The following is a 13,543-nucleotide window of genomic DNA, read 5'->3' as shown; positions in this document are numbered from 1 at the left end:
GAAACCTCCTCTTAAACTACTTAATGCCTGCAAGCTGAAATTTCCAGCGTGAGCCGGTCAATTCCTGGAGGCAGAGCTGCGGCAGCCGCAGGCATAGCCCGTGGCCTTTCTGTCCCGGCTTGGCCTGAAGGCTCTGGGCTCTGGGGTTGGTGCGGGACTGCCGCCCTTCTGGGGTGGGGATTCGGCAGAGATTGTTGTGCTTATTGGGCCCCTAGTTCGTGGTGGGAGTGTCTCCCCTCACTCTCTCCTCACCTTCCAAAAGCCCAAAGCCAGTGTCTGCGGGGGGAGTGGGCAGTTCAGCCTGGATCCCTGTGGGATCTGGCCCCTGGCCCTCTCCAGCCACCTCCTGCCCTCCCCTTGCCCACCCTGCACTCTAAGTGGAAGCCATGTTTTATAAATCTTCAATCTCACACGGATGCCGTGTGTTTACACCAGCCGATCCCTCACAAGGGACCGCCCTTCATCCAGTGTTGTGCTGGTAGATGTCTAACAACTGGCTCTCTGGGGAGTTGTGCTATTTGCCAATTCCCGTGGTGCAAATACTCCCACCGTGACCGACTTCAAGCTTCTAATGTGAGTCAGGAAAAGACACCAACCGTCGGCTCCCATGAGCCAGTACAGGCCAGTTCCAGCATCTATTACCTTCAGGTTTCCTCATGACCCTGACTCTGCTTTGGGGATCTCTCTCTCTCTCTCTCTCTCTCTCTCTCTCTCTCTCTCTCTCTCTCTCTCTCTCTCTCTCACACACACACACACACACACACACACACACACACACACACACTGACCTGCTTTTCCTGGCTAGCTCCTTCTCCATCTTCGGCACTTTCTGTAGCAGCTCAGCCACCCCTCCTTCCCACCCCCACCCCCACCTCCCCCACCTCAGAAGGCCTGCGTCAACACCCACACACTCACACACTGACATGCACCTACTGTGTGCACCCAGACAGGCCCTGCTCTGTCACAACACATACCTGCTACACCACAGCATCTGCCTTCTGTCCCCCACCATAGACTGCAAGTTCTGTTGCACAGAAAGTACATTTTTCCCTCTGTTTTCAGCGGGTCGCACAGAGAGCATAGCACACAGTCAGCACTTCATAAATGTTAGCTGAACAACTCTGCTCCCATAAGGCTTGGCCTCTCTCTAATATAGTATGTGAGACATTATATTCTAGTAAATTAAATTACATCCTGCACCTCTGTCTTTCCCTCCAGACCGTGTGTCCCTGAAGGGCAGGGGTCAGGTAGATTTCCCTCCACCACCCCGGGCCAGGCACTTAGCCTTGGTCTCCTCTTGGGGAGAGAGCCTGCTTGAGAAGGAAGCCACCTGGAAGGAAGGCCAACACCAGATTTTTTGAGCACCTGGATCCATCTGTGCCTGAAGCCATACAAACACTGGGCTTGATGACCACCCCTGAGGTTTCCGCCCTCCCCCTCACCACCATCAATCCCGCCAGCTGGGTTGCTGAGGATGGAGGGCCGTTTTCACAGAGAAGCCGTCAGACCAGAGTGGGAGAAAACTCAGTACTAAGACTCAGTACTCACTGAGATGGAATGAATGACTAGTGCTGAGCAGAGAAGGGCCAGGAGCATCTGGTGTGGTTCCCTGTGTCAAATCGTAGTCCAGACAGGGCCGTCATTGAGCTTGTGAGAGCCTCGTCATCGAAAGATCACACCAATAATTTCTAAAAACCAACCGATAATTCGGGGTTAATTAGGATAATGTGATGAATTATTTGCACTTCAACTTTTAACTGAGTAAGCAGTTTTGTAATATAGACTCCATGTACACAGACAATGAACATGAACTGTAGTTTTGTCTTATGTGTTCATTTGGATGCCCTTTACAGTTGCTAAACACTTTGAATGTCACCCCTATCTCCTTGCAACCTGAGCCACACAGTTCATGGGTTTACACTTGGCCCTGAGATTACTTATAACCACACTCCACAATCTCAGTCTTTTGCATCCACTTTTGGACTCCTAGGTCCCATCCTTTCAGCTCACTCTGAGCCCTAACTCTAACAACTCTCTGAGCCCCACCCTAGCTGCCAATGCATTGACGCCCATCTTTCCACTGCCCTCTTTACCCAGCTTCGGGCCTGTCCATTTTCATAATCACTCCCCCCACCCTTCTTACTCTCTCCTCACAGACCTCCATCCTGATTAAAGGCAACCCTCCAGCTAGATAAATTGCAGCGGCATGCCTACATGTGGCCTGAGAAAAACCACAGGGTCTCAAGAGGGACCTTGAAGCCCCTGACATACATACTTCATGTCTCAAGCCTGGTCCATTCTCTCTCCCTTTCTCGTGGAGAAATATTTGACTCCCTTCCTCCTTCCTCAAATTTCCAACCCTGCCTCTCCTTCCTAATTCTCAGTTGATGTTCCTGGTTCCCATTCCATCAATAAAATAGAAGCAATCAGAAGAGAAGGGTCACAAGCTCCCACCGTGTCTACCCACATGTGTCTCCTGGTGCATGGAACAGGCCATCATCTACCCAGTGTTTCCCAAACTTTTGACATATGTGTACCCCTTCTATAATTTTCTTAACGCTGAGTACCCCTCGTACTCATGACAACGTAGAATTAGGCGCAGCTAAGCATGATGCAGTGCCTATCCCCACCAAACTCCTGTGCAACATGTACCTCCACCAAACTCTTCCCGTACCCCTGGGGGTACGCGTACCACACTTTGGGAAACACTGATATACCCCATCAAAGACCATCCTTGCACATGTGTCCTGGACCTCATCCCCCTCATGTTGCTTGTAAATTGCTCCCTCCTTTTTCTGGGCCAATTCCTTCTTCTACTGGAACATTCTCACCAGTGTCACTCGTGCCTTAACATCTCCCCAACACACAATAGCCAGCAGGGTGGTAGACATCTCACTGGGAGGTAGAGGCAAGGAGGCAACAAAGGATGTGGTGGGGGCTCAGGCAGCCAGACCAGCATGTGCAAGGATCCTATGGTAGGAAGGAACACGCCAGAAGGAAGGCCCAGATAGCATGTCCCAGAGAGGTGAGGACAACCGAGGCTGTTGAGCTTTCTCCTAAGAGCACAGAGAAGCTGTTGAATATTTTAAGCTGGAGATGGCCTGATCAGATTGGCATTTTCCAAGGACCAGTTTGAGAACTCTGTAGAGAGAAATAAGAGTGGGTACAACATGACCAATGGGGAACTTACTGCAGTCCTCCAGGGAAGCAAGGAAGGTGGCCTGGCAGTGGGTGATATTGTCAATGGGGAGCAATCAATGATTTTAAGAAGTCCTGAGAAGCTAATACAGCAGGATAACATGAACCTGCAGTGAGGAGGAGGAAGAGATGTCAGCAATGATGGCTGGGCTCAAACGTGCACCAGGAAGCAATGGAGAGGTATTCACTGAGCTAGTTGGTGCCTCCAGAAGACCAGGCTTGAGGGAAAGATCATAGTTCAGGTTTGGACCTGCTGAGCATACGGTCCCTTTAAGACATCCACCAGGAGACATCAAATAGGCAGTTGACTACCCAGGTCTGGACCTCCCAGGAGAGGTCCATGCAGCTGCTTATTTCACACAGCCTCCCAACAAGCATCTCTTCGCCCTTCTTCTGTGCTCAGCACTGTGCTAGGAGCCAACAGTCAGTCCAAAGGTGGCTGAGGCCCAGGCTTGTGCAGAGGGCAGGCAGGCTGCGTGGGGAGCAGGAGAGGGCTGTGGAGGCTCCCCCTGCGAGCCCTTGGTTCGGGGTTGAGCACTGTCCCCGATCTGTTAGGAGACTTGGGGCATGTCAGGACCATTCTCCACACCTCAGCTCCTGCAGGCTTCCTTATAAAGAAAGATGCCTGGCATAGAGCTGGCGCTGATGAAATATTTGTCATATTGAATTGAGAGAAAATGGAAGTGCTTTGCAAAGTGCTTTTCAAACACACTGATTTGTAATTTTAACACTAGGTAGGATAGTAGATCCTCTTAGCAGCTGGTATAAAGACACTTCTCAGGAGAGAGGGGGGGTGTGGGAGGGAGAAGCTGCTAGGGGGAGGGGGTTGAGGCCTCCTGTTAACCAATTGTATGCCATAAGCATCTATAGGCGCAACCTTTTTTCATTAAATTCAAAATATCATGTCAGTTAACTGGTTTATGAGCCAAGATGCACGAGGGCAGGGCAGGTGTGCTCGGAGGACAGAGAGGCGGGGAGACAACAGGTCTGGGGGCGAAGGGAGCAAGGAGAGGGACTGCCCAGGCACTCAGAGAAGAGACCTGGCCTTGGGAGCATTTGGGGTGAAACTCTGAGCTCTTGGGACCCTACAAAGCTTCCGTAAAGTTGCCAGAAATCTCGAAATGCTTTAGGGAATCCTTTTTCTTGCAGAAGTCAGAAAAGGAGGTGAATCTGGTACAGAGACAGCGAATGGAAGGTGCGGAGGGTCAACCATCTTCTCTGTAATATGTAGCATATAACAATAGCTAGAAATAGACAAAATGCTTATCTCATGTAAGTATACCCATGTCCTATAGATGCAGGTGTATGTAATAGACAGGTCTGTGTTACAATGCTTTAAAATTCATAAACAGTTTCCACAGCATACAATAAGGCCTTCTTTATGGGATGTGTGGCTCAGAGTTCTCTAGGAAAATAAATTGCTAGCATGTACTGAGGGCTGTGTATTAATTAGGTTATATTAGCTACTGTCACAGAAAAATCCCCAATGTCAGTGGCTGAATATAGTCCAAATCCATTTCTCTCTCAGCAATGCCCTCGAGCATGTTCACTAATGTGCCAGGCGCTGTTCTGAGCACTTTATATGTGTCAGCTCATCTAATCCCCTTGACCAGATGCGAAGGTCTCTACTTTCCGGTGAGGAAACTGTGGCATATCAGTGAGGCTGAATCTGCCTCACCCCTGCGCCTTATCTCCCAACCTCTCACCCCTGTACCTTATCTCCCAGCCTCTCACCCCTGCACCTTATCTCCCAGCCTCTCACCCCTGCACCATATCTCACAGCCTCTCACCCCTGCACCAATCTCCCAGCCTCTCACCCCTGCACCATATCTCCCAGCCTCTCACCCCTGCACCTTATCTCCCAGCCTCTCACCCCTGCACCTTATCTCCCAGCCTCTGACCCCTGTACCATATCTCCCAGCCTCTCACCCCTGCACCTTATCTCCCAGTTTCTCACCCCTGCACCTTATCTCCCAGCCTCTCACCCCTGCACCTTATCTCCCAGCATAGGGGAAGTTACCCAACACTTGTCGTCCTTATGCTGGTGCTGGGGACACCCATGTCATAAAGTGGACATGGCTGTATATTCTGTTCTGCGCATCTGTCTTTATGGAGACTGCATTGCATAGTTCACTCACTCACTCACTCAGTGACTGCTGGTAGCACCTGCTGTGGCACTGGGATGGGCTTTTAACCTGAGCCAGTTCCCACCTCCTCACTGAGCAAATATTTAGAGTCGAAAGCCCTGATTCCACAATTTCCTAGCACAAGTACTTGTTAATTTAGCCTCCCTGAGCCTCAGTTTCTTCATCTGTAAAATGGGGATGAAAATACCCCCTCAGAGGCCTGTGGTAGAGCCAGAATGAGTCTAGTCCAAGGCCCTCCAGTGTGGAGCTCACCCCCTGCATTTCAGAGCTGTTGGTGGCTGGTGTCGTGAATTCCATGCCCTGCTGATGGGATGGCGCTTTGCAAGCTTACCCAAAGTGCTGTGGGGATGTTTGTCAGCAACATTTTAGGGTTTGCCTTCTTTGGAAAGCTATCCGTTTTCTCTCATGCAAATGGTGGGGTGACTGTGGGGGAGCGAGGGCACAGGGGTGACCACACCCGGTTCATCATTCGTGGGCGTCCTCTGTGGCAGTCCCCAGCCCCGAATCAAACCTCCGCCACCCGCCAAGTTCAGCTAATCCTCAGAAGCCTCCATGGATGGCTGGGTTTTGAAGTTCTCGGCCTTAGATCCTCTCTCCAGCACTGCGCGTTTTGATTCACCAGGAGGATGTCCACACAGACAAAGCCGTACCTCCCTTCAAGAGTGAGGGAGAGGCCGGGCCAGCCTCAGAAGAGGCCCGTGGTCTGAACCCCAGAAACTATGATGTCTCATGTGTGCTCTCTCCTCTTGTTTTCCAGGGAACTTCAAAGGTCTCTGCAAGCAAATTGATCACTTCCCAGAGGATACAGATTACGAAGCTGACACAGCCGAATATTTCCTCCGTGAGTGCAAGCCATTTTTATCTCCTTCATGGTGATGGGTTCTGCCCTCCAACCTTTGCAGCACAAACACCAGGACTGTCTAGCGCAGTGGTTCTCAACCTTCCTAATGCCGCCACCCTTTAATACAGTTCCTCATGTTGTGATGAACCCCAACCATAAAATTATTTTTGCTGCTACTTCATAACTGTAATTTTGCTACTGTTATGAATCATAATGTAAATATCTGTGTTTTCTGATAGTCTTAGGCGACCCTGCTGTAGACCTAAGACCATCGGAAAACACAGATATTTACATTATGATTCACTAACAGTAGCAAAATTACATGCAAGATCAGAGCCTAAGACCATGGGAAAACACAGATATTTACATTATGATTATGATTCATTAACAGTAGCAAAACTACAGTACCTTCATGCATGCTGTTCCCTCTGCCTGCAACACCTTTCCCTCCCTTCTTTGTCTGGCAAACTCCTACAGCTCCACCAGGTCTCAGCTAAAACGTCACCTCTTCCCGGAAGCCCTCCAGGCCCCTGAACAGATTCCCAGAGCACAGCACTTTCATCAGGCTATAGAGTCCTTGTCTTTTGAGCAACCATCTCCTTCACCATCCTACCAACACTCTAGCCAGGGCTCTTCCCATCTTGTTTGCATTATATGTCCAGCCCAGTGCCCTCAGTAAATATTTCTTAAATAACTGAATGAAGACACTCGTCAGGCAGTGCCAGATTAGAACTTCTACTGAAACAATGTGAGATTCTTTTTCTTCCCCCACAATTCAAGTCAAAGTTAAATCCTGATTCAATGGCTGTGATCTTAAATCCACCTGGCACATATTAGCAAGAGAAAGCCTCTGAGTCCCCAAAAAAAGTCCTCAAGAATAGGCAAAAACTAACAAGATGAAATGTTCCCTGAAAAATGGATTTCCGAGAGAGGGGCTGAGGGTCCTTGACACCTGGGACAGCAAAGCCGCTGAGCAGAAGTGGCTGAAGGCTCTGCTGGGGCTCTTAGGCCTGCCTTCCCACCATCCCTCTCCTCCCAGGAATGCCCCCTCCGCCCCGCCCCCACCCCTCTCCCAAGGCAAAGGAGTTAGCATTACCCTCCGATGACTCTTATGAAAAATGCAGGAGGCATTTTATTTTATGGATCATCCATCTCTTTCAATAAATACTCCTCACATCAAAGCCAATCTCAGGTCAGCCTGGAATCGGGTTTCGCGGAGAAGCCACAGAGCATGACGTCAGCCAGGCAGCTGGGAAGAGGAAGGAAGGGAGCATGATGCAATTTATAGATTTTTTTTTAAATGAGGGAGAATATCTGACAATGCTCATCGTTTATTTTTATGAAGTCCTGCAAGACGCCGCTCATAAATTGAATTCCTAAAGGGCCATTTGGTTGTGTTCCCTGATACCACGTCTGGGGCCCCCACAGGAGTCTGGCAATAGTGAGAAGGCTGATTGAACACCATCCATGTGCTAACCCTGTGCTCAGGGCTGAGGAGATTGAGACGCATGAATGAGACAGTCTGTGGCCCTGGGAAGACCACGTGGGGAGGACCCTCGGGGAAATTGCTGGACTGGGAGACCCACATGGAGAGATGCATCCTGCACACAGAGGTGGGCGGGGCAAAGCTCAGCCCCACAGCACAGCCCCAATGGTCCAGCAGCGCTAGATAACAAGTGCTTGCAGCAGGAACCCTGTCTCATTCTTTGCTGTGCCTTTAACAGCTTCTGGAAGATAGTAGATGCTCAATCAATGCTGCTTGTTAAATAAAAGAAAACAGGATTCTTAGGTGACCATCCCTAACCTACTCTGCACCTTCATTTCCCAATTCTTAAAGAGAGGAGAACTTCAAGCGTTGGGTTCATTCTGGTGTCCCTGAACAAAAGACTTGAACATATATTAGCAGTACAGGGTCCGAGGGTCTGAGGTGACCAAATCCAACAATATTTTTGAGCATTTATAATAGGAGGTCGGCAAACTTTTTCTGTAAAAGGACAGATAATAAATATTTTAGGCTTTGCAGACTGTACAGTCTGTCCCAACTATTCAACTAACCTTGGAGCACAAAAGAGGCACAGACAAACAGAAGGAAATGAAACAACTGTAGTTACAGAAACAGGTTACATACAGCGCAGTTTGCTGACCCCTGACCTATAACATGCTAATCTTGAGCTAGACAAGAAAAGTGATTTTTTAACCTGGAAGATGTGAGTTCCTATCACTCTCCATTAAGCTCTAACCTGGTTGGTTGGAGCATCTAAAAGACAGGGATCATTCCTGAAGGATCCTCTGCCCCAACCTGCATGTCATGATTTGTTACAGATTCTTCTCCCTGCCCCTTGGACCATGAACAGCTGACTCCTCTGAGTAGCTGCAGACACACAGTTCTCTCCACCCCTCAGCCTGCTGGAGATATTTGCTGAATGAGTAAATGAGAGTCCACCCTTCCCAGGCCCCCTGGTACATCCACCCTCGTCCCAGAATGAGGACAGAGGTGGATGCAAGGTCTCAAGCGGAGTCAAAACCACCCTTCCCAGCCTCAGAGCACCCCCTCCTCCCTTGCTTCCCTTCTCCGCCCCCCTATGCAGGGCCCACCAGGCACTGAGGGGTCTCCTAGGTACCTAAGCATGGGGAGTGTGGGGAATACCAGGTGTCAAGGTCAGAGCTTTAGATTTAGAGGGAAAAGACCTGAATTCAAGGTGAGGTCTGCTCTGTGGCCTTGGGCACGTTACACAACTTCTCTGAGCCTCGATGAATAGCAGTCCCTGGGAGGGGCTCTGAGGAGCGATGAGACAAAGGTCAATGGTGCTTTGTTAGAGTGTCCCCGCTGCCCATGGATCACATGAGAAAAGTCCATCACCCCTCTTCAGGTTAGAGCAGTGGTCGGCAAACTCATTAGTCAACAGAGCCAAATATCAACAGTACAACGATTGAAATTTCTTTTGAGAGCCGAAAACTGACTTCTGCGCATGGGCCACAAAGTTTCAATCACCCACACGTGGTATTTTGTGGAAGAAGCACACTCAAGGGGCCAAAGAGCCACATGTGGCTTGCGAACTGCAGTTTGCTGACCACTGGGTTAGAGGATAGAAGCACAGCGATACAGCCTCCAAGCTCCTGAAATGCTGGAGCTGCACACACAGCCCCATCCTCCCATTGTACGGATGAGGAAATACCGAGGCCCAGAGAGGTTAAATGGCCTACCCAGCCCAGCACACTCCCTGGGATGCCGCCTGCCCCCCGAATGTTAGGCAGGGCCGAGTACTCCTGTCCACTGTCCGAGCCCTACGGCCCCTTCTAGCAAAACTGTTCCCACCAGAGGTCGCCATGGTCAGCGTGGCTAAAACTGTGGTGACGGATCCTTGCAGTTAGGGATCCGGCTCAGCTGCAGCTGGTGCTCACATCCAGGCAACCAGAGCCTACGTTTCACAACACGGGGCCTGCCCTCCACCTGCTGTGCACAGGTGGCAATTTCTATTCGGTCCTGGCCCCTCATTCAGGAGCTGGCTGCAACCACCGTGCTGACTACACGAGTTAGTCATGAGTCACAACCTGCACTTGAACCAACACCAACCCGGGTAACCGCAGGCCCGGGGAGAACAGCAACATAAGCTCTACTGCAAGGAGAGCCAGCATTTCCCGGTGCTCTCAGCACCAGGCACCATTCTAACTGCTTAAAGTGACTTACTCAGGACATCACGGCAGCCCTCTGAGCTGGTGTCTGACCCTCTCCCTGCAGTTCCTGGGCCAACTGAGGCTCAGGCAGGGCAGGCAGCTCAGCGAGGGAGACGGGGCAGGCCGCTCTCTCCACCAACCCCAGACGACAGGAACTGGGAAGGCTCCCAGGACCTGCACAGATGGTGCTCCCGAAGGACGCTCGGTGAGCTTCCAAGTTCCGTTCATGTGTCATTACATGCTGCAAACATTCACTGGCCGCCCGGCTGTGTCGGGGCCAGGCCTAGCACTTTGTGCATTACCTTCACCCATCTGCACGACCACCCCACAAGGAAGGTACTGCAGGGAGAAGGTCAGACAGGGCCGAGTGCTCCTGTCCATTACACAGATGAGAAAGGGGAGGCACAGAGGCCACAAAGATGGGGAGGGCGAGGATGGGACCCAAGCAGCCCATTCCTGGAGCCCATGCTCCCAGCCACCACTCTCGACTTCTCCTCTTCTCCTCACCCACCATCTTCTTCTGATTTCTCTTTCTCTCCTCTCCAATAACACCTTCTCTCTCTCTCCCACGTCCTCTCCTTCTCCCTTTTCTCTCTCCTCTCATCTCCCTCACACACTCTCACATACACACACTCTCACATGCTCTCTCACTCACACACTCACACACTCATTCACATACACACACTCTCACACTCACAATCACACTCATACTTTCTCACACTCACACACCCTCATATATTCACACACACATACTCACACTCACAATCACACTCACACACACTCACATACATACACTCATACTCTCACACTCACACACTCTCTCACATACACACACTCTCACATACTCTCTCACACACTCACATACTCACACTCACATACACACACACATACTCTCACAATCACACACACTCACATACATACACTCATACTCTCACACTCACACACTCTCTCACATACACACACTCTCACATACTCTCTCACACACTCACACACTCACATACTCACACTCACATACACACACACACAAACTCTCACACTCACAATCACACCCATACTCGCACACTCATACTCTCACACACATACTCACATACACTCATACTCTCTCACACACTCTCTTACACACACTCTCACACATACACACACTCACACACATGCACTCATACATGCATTTGCTGCAACCTGCCCCCTTTCACAGTCACTAGTGACCCCACCCTGCACAGTGTGGAAGGAGGAGAGAGGGAGAGATGACTAAGAGCCTGGAAGTCCTCCCCAGCCAGTGTGTCCCTATCCACCATCACCGAGTCTTCATTCACCTCTTCAACACCCCTCAAACCCAGCTCTGCCCAGACCCTCTGTGCCCACCCTGGTCCAAGCACCATCACTTGTCTGGCCAGCCACATTAGCTAGCCCTCCCACTGCAATAGCTCTCTCACTGGTTCCCTGTACTCACCCTTGGCCTCTTCTTAATCTGTGTGCTTTTTAATCCTCACCTGAGGATATGTATTTTTTATATCTTTATTGTTGAGAATCCATGTGTTTCTTAAGATGCAAATCAGATTGTGACAGTCCTGCCCATTTAAAGCCCTTTCATGTTGCCCATTGTTCTGGATAAAGGTAAGCTCTGGAGCCTGGCCCACAGGTCCCCGGTGACCCACAAACCCGTGTGGCCTGGCCCCAGTGGCTCCATCTCCCTCAGTTCTTTTCCCGGCCCCTCCACCAGCTCCTAGCGATCCAGCTCCTTTCAGTTCCCTGGACAAGCCCCCACTCATGCTGCTTCCTCTCCCTGGGACACTCTCCACATCCCGCCTCTATTCTGCCCAATTAGCTTCCCCCTGTCCATCAGAGGTCAGCTCCAACATCACTGCCTCAGGGAAGCCCTCCCTGAGCCCCACAGGACTCAGAAGAGGCTCAGAGAGGCATGAGAGCAGGCGAGTGCAGTGGCAGGCACACAGAGCCTAGAGGCAGGCTGCCTGGGTTCACAAACCCAGGTCCCCCTTGTCTCTGCTGGGCAGCCCTGGACAAATGGCTACACTCAGTGAACATTAGCTTGTCCATGCCTTCATGGTGCCACACGGCATCTTTATATTTCATAACACCATCCTACTTGATAACTGTTCATCTGTGATTATTGGACATATATCTTATCTATGAGACTGTAGGCCTTGTAAAGACATGGACCCGGCCTGTTTTGCATTCCTCTGTCTTCACGCCTAGCCTGGAACCTGGCACAGTGGCCAGCACTCAGCCTGTATCTATTCACTGGACTTCCAGTTGTCAAGAGCAATGCATCTCCCTGCTCGAGGCCTTGCAGCCTTTATTAGGGACTCAGCCAGGGGTGGCTGCACTGCAGCTAGCAGGCCAAATCTGGCTCGCCAACTGTTTTTATAAATAAAGTTTTATTAGAACACAACCACACTCGTTTGTTTACATATTGTCTATGGCTATGTTCACGCTACCATAGCAAAGCTGAGTAGTTGCAACAGAGACCGTATGGCCCACAAAGCCAGAAATACTTATGATCTGTTCCTTTATAGAAAAAGTTTGCCACTGCCTGTTTTCAGAATGTGGAATCTTCTCAAAGCCGAGGCCCATGGTTTCATGGGGCTGGTGTGAGGTTTAGATGGGTTAACTTGCAGAAGACACTTATTAGAGGGCCCAGCACATAGGAAGAGCTCCCTAAATATTAGTGGCTATTGTGTAGTTCCATATGCTCACAGGCCAATAAATACTTGTTCATGGGGCAAATCAGCTATTTTCTGCTTCTTGGGATAGATTTTAGCACTAAGACCACACCAGCTTCAGTGGAAAGTCAAAATGATTCATGGCGAAGCTGTGTCTGGACTGAAGGGGAAGGGGCATTAGAAATCATAACAATTCTATCTTTTACTGTATTCCTTTAAGTGTCAGAAACAATGCAGATATTACCCAATTTAATCCTTATGAACTGTTGCGCGCATACAAGTCTTATTATGAGGGTCTTGTTAGCATGTACATTCTGGTTCAGTAGGTAGGTCAGGCGGGACCTGAGAACCTGCATTTCTAGCAAGTCCCCCATGAGGTCTGTGCTGCTGCTCAGACTACCCTTTGAGCACAGGACCTTACAACATTCCTGTGAGCTGGAAGTTATCTTGCTCTTCCCACTTTACAGGAGGGGGAAACTGAGACTCAGTGGGGTAAAGACGCTGGTCCAAGGTCAAACAGACATTTGAACTTGGGTGAGACTAACTGCATAATCCCCACTCTGACTCCCTAGCTCCATGGGCTCGGGCAACTTACTTCACCACTCAGAACCTCGGTTTTCTCATCTATCAACTGGAGCTAAAGAACATAGATGAAGGGCTACTGTGAGGGTTATATATGTATGTCAGGTACCCACTCAAGACCCAACAAGCATTATCTCTCTCTTGGGTCTTCAAGAAGCTCTCATCAACCTTGTGGGCTTCTGAAGATGAGGAAGCAGGTAGCTTTGACTGTGCACATCTAAGCATACATGTGTGCATGTGCAGATGTGTGGCTGAGGCTCAGGATGGGGATACAGCACCTTATCTTAGAAACAACTTGCAGGGAGAGACCATGCAGGTCTGGTGAGGAGGTACTGCCATCCCTGCCTGGAGGCAGAAGGGAAAGAGTGCTGAGAATGCAGAGTAACCCAGCTGCCCCCAACCCCTTGCCCTCTTACTCT

At 50.2% G+C, this 13,543-nt stretch overlaps 1 protein-coding gene across 1 annotated transcript in view; it reads left to right on the top strand.

The window, feature by feature from the left end:
- Positions 1 to 13,543, top strand: part of CACNG2 (calcium voltage-gated channel auxiliary subunit gamma 2) — a 105,335-nt gene that overhangs the window by 88,150 nt on the left and 3,642 nt on the right. The window contains exon 2 of the mRNA XM_084876866.1: positions 6,103 to 6,186. Coding sequence (XP_084732992.1) covers positions 6,103 to 6,186 — 84 coding nt within the window. The remainder of the gene's footprint in view (positions 1 to 6,102; positions 6,187 to 13,543) is intronic.

Source organism: Pipistrellus hanaki (genome assembly GCF_964339955.1).
Source record: "Pipistrellus hanaki genome assembly, chromosome: 3".
Taxonomy (NCBI): Eukaryota; Metazoa; Chordata; class Mammalia; order Chiroptera; family Vespertilionidae; genus Pipistrellus; species Pipistrellus hanaki.
The sequence above is the reverse complement of the archived record's forward strand: the minus strand, read 5'-3'. Positions and strand labels throughout refer to the sequence as shown.